The following is a 3387-nucleotide window of genomic DNA, read 5'->3' on the forward strand; positions in this document are numbered from 1 at the left end:
CCCCCTCTCTCCACTGAGGGCAGGGACAAGGTCTATTTCCTCTCTGCCCAGGGCCCAGAAGGGAGCCGTAATTGCTGTCATCATTTGAAGATGGTGGGTACTCGGAGAACACAGGAGGAACCCCTGATCTCACCTGACTAAGGTGACAGATGATAAGTATTGAAGATGAAGGAAGTATTAAATATGGAGAAAAGAAAAGAGAGAAAAGATTGCCCACAGAGCACAGAAGGCAGGCACAGAGTTTAGGTATTTGGTCCAGCTGGAACCAAGGGCGTCTGGGGAAGGATGAGTAACAGGCACTAGCAGCTTGAATGCCAGGCCAAGGATAAGGTGTGTGATCTGACTGATACCCCTGACCCCCAGTACCGGGCAGCCCATGCCAGGAGCCACTCACCAGGGTTGGGGTTGTCCTGCAAGGCCACCACATACTTGGACCTCTTTCGGAGCCCCTCCAGAAAGGTGACCACTAGGTCACGGATATCCTCGGCATTGCTGGAGGTGAAGGTGTACTCATCCCCCTTGATGGTGGCCAGCGTGAAGCTGGGGGCTGTCAGTTTGGCTCCCCTGCAGGACCAACATGGAGAACAGGGCCCAGCCGGGGTCAGTCCTGCCCAGCCCGAGTGACGTGCAGCACAGCCCAAGTCAGAGCAGCCCAGCGAGAGCAAGACACGGCACTCCCTGAAGGAGACCAAGGCCAGCTTAGTCGGACGTGGCTTGGCCAGAGAGAGGCTGGCCCAGCCAGGGTGAGACTTAGCTCAGCTCAACCTGTCAGACATGGCCTGGCCAAAGTCACACATGGTCAGAGGGAGGCCGGCAGTGGCCCAGACCACTTTCCCTTTGCTGTCTAATTCTTACTTACCCTTTAGGTCTCAGTTTAGATACCCCTTCCTCCAGGAAGCCTTCCCTGCCTTCCCGCAGCCCTTATCACATGGGTCCTGCTGTCACATGGCCTGTTCAATATCCATCTTCCTTCTCAACATAGGCTTCAACAGGATAAGGACTATCTTGTCACCACTGCATCCCTTGCGCCTAGCACTTGCCTGCTCGGAGGGGATCATGGCCCAGCGCTGGCCCACATCAGACACAGCCCCAGATGGGGAAGGCCCTGCTGTGAATGCCAGCATGTTCCAGGAGCCCACCCCCAACCTCGTTCCCATGTGCATTGTACTTTGCAGTGTGCAAAGAACTCTCCCACTGAGTGTTGTGTGCATTCTTCACCATGTTACTAAGGAAAGTACTAAGACCTCATTTTAGGGATGAGGACATGGAAATGAGTCCACCCAGGCTCCTGAACCCAGGCCAGGTTCCTTCCATACACACCCGACTGCCCCTGACTGTCCTAACTACTCTAGCCCATCTTGGAACAACACTAATGCACTGTAGAGACCCTCCTCCATCCCCGTTGGGAGGGAGGGGCCCGAGGGGTCTGCACAGTGCCACACGAACTGCTCAGTTACACGCGACCAGGACAGGCCACTGCGTGCCTCTGCACCTCGGCGATGTCCTCTGTGAGGCGGAGACTCCCCTCAAAGGCCCCGTGACAGACAGGAAGGCTCCGGGAGTCCTCTCCTTCCCCTTCTGTGCCTCCATCTGCCCCTCACTTCAGACAGTGCTGAGTCAGGGCCCCAATGCTTGAGTCCCGCCCCCTCCATGGTCTTTGTGCAGCTTTGACAACTCCCTGCTCTGCACTAAAGTGGGGCGTGCAAGGGCTGGGACTAACCTACTGCTAGACACGGCCATGATCTCAGGGAAGGACAGCTCCAGAAGCACCTGCTCCTGCTCATCCACGAAGTAGACCCCTGTCCAGTTGACGGCCACAATGACATCATTCTTGGGGAGGCTGGGGCCTGGGGCAGAGACCGAGGCACTGAGAGGGAGGCCCCCGCCCCCAGGTCCCAGCCCTTCCCATCCTCACAACCGCCAGGGTGGGGAGTAGATGGATTTCCATTTTACAGATGGGGAAACTGAGCCTCAGAGAACACAACCTCCTTGGAAGCAAAAGCCCAGAGTGTGGTGGGACGAGCGTGCTGAAACCAGGGCACTGGGCGTGAGTCCTGGCCCTGCCACTGGTCTTTGTACAAGTCCTCGCCCTGCAGTGATGCGGAGTGTAGGGAGGACTTGGACTCATGGAGACCCAAGGTCCCCGCAAGCCTGGTATTTGGTGATTCCATGAAGCCTGGCACCAGTTACGGGGCATGGCACCGAGCAGGTGCCCCAAATGACAGCCCGAGGATGGCTGAGCTAACGACCCGTGCAGGCTTGTGTCAGCTACATCCACTGTCAGCTACATCCATTGTCAGCTTCACGGAGTCAGCCCAGCCCGTACTCTGGGCTACCTTCTTCTATAGGTGTTTTAATGATCTCAATACTCATTCAGTTATTCCACCCAATGCGCTGCTGAGCACCTACTATATGTCACAGACCCTGACTAGACCGAGGAAGATAGGCCCACTCAGCGCCCTGGCCTGGAGAGACCAAGTGGCTCTGCAGGCAGGAGCCTGGCTGACTGGGGCAACTGGCTCAGGGCATCTCCTCCCCATGCCGTGGGCTGGAGCCATGGAGTGAGAGAGGGAGCAGGGCATGGAGGCAGGAGGGCTGGGGGTACCTGAGAATTTGTAGGCTTCATAAAACCTGGAGAAAAGCAAGGGCCACTTGAAACGGGCATAATTGACCACATCCTCTTTGACCTTCTGGGAATCAGTTCTCCTCTGGGCATAAATCCCCTGGAGGGGGACAGACAGGGAACAAAAAGACATTATACACTCTCATCTGGAAATCAAATGTCCCTGCCCCGAGGCCAGGGCTTGGACGCATGGAGGCCCAGGTCTGTGGTGCCCTCCTGTGCATCGTGTGCCTCATCCCATTCCATCAGCCCCCAGCCACCCTGTCGCTTGTCTTTCTCTTACTCCATCGACATCAGTGAGCACTTACTGGGAAGCATGGGTGCCCACCCCCCACATACAACAGGGAGCTCCCAACTCAGCAGAGTGACTGAAAAGCCCACAATTCTAGCCAGTGCAGGTTCAAGGAAGGGATGGGCTTTAGCAGCTGACCAAGTGTGACGGAAAGATTGCCAAGGATAGCGACGGAGGGGTGAAAAGGGAGAACTCACATCTCTTCTGGAGGGAAGGCGAGGGCCTTAGGGGTGAGCCAGGCCTAGATGTAGAGGGGGTGCAGAGAGCCTTCAGGGAGGGGTGGAGGCTTGTGGGCAGCTCACTAGAGAAGGCAAAGAGCTGGAGGGGGGGGGAGAGGCTGTGTGGTAAGGGGTTAGAGATTGCTGATCTGTGAGGTCCTCTGGCAGCTTGTGTGCAAAGACGATTCTGCTCTTACACAACCAGGGTCTGGAGATCTACCACTCCAGCCTCACCAGGCCACCCCCGCTCTGCT

General features: G+C 56.8%; 1 protein-coding gene across 1 annotated transcript in view; it reads right to left on the reverse strand.

Moving 5' to 3' along the window:
- MYO7A (myosin VIIA) overlaps positions 1-3387 on the reverse strand; it is a 72544-nt gene that overhangs the window by 15519 nt on the left and 53638 nt on the right. The window contains exons 28-30 of the mRNA XM_023535554.1: positions 2606-2723; positions 1721-1847; positions 395-564 (exon numbers count right to left, since the gene is read on the reverse strand). Of these exons, the coding sequence (XP_023391322.1) occupies positions 395-564; positions 1721-1847; positions 2606-2723 (415 nt within the window). The remainder of the gene's footprint in view (positions 1-394; positions 565-1720; positions 1848-2605; positions 2724-3387) is intronic.

Source organism: Pteropus vampyrus, unplaced genomic scaffold (genome assembly GCF_000151845.1).
Source record: "Pteropus vampyrus isolate Shadow unplaced genomic scaffold, Pvam_2.0 Scaffold141, whole genome shotgun sequence".
In the NCBI taxonomy this organism is placed as follows: domain Eukaryota; kingdom Metazoa; phylum Chordata; class Mammalia; order Chiroptera; family Pteropodidae; genus Pteropus; species Pteropus vampyrus.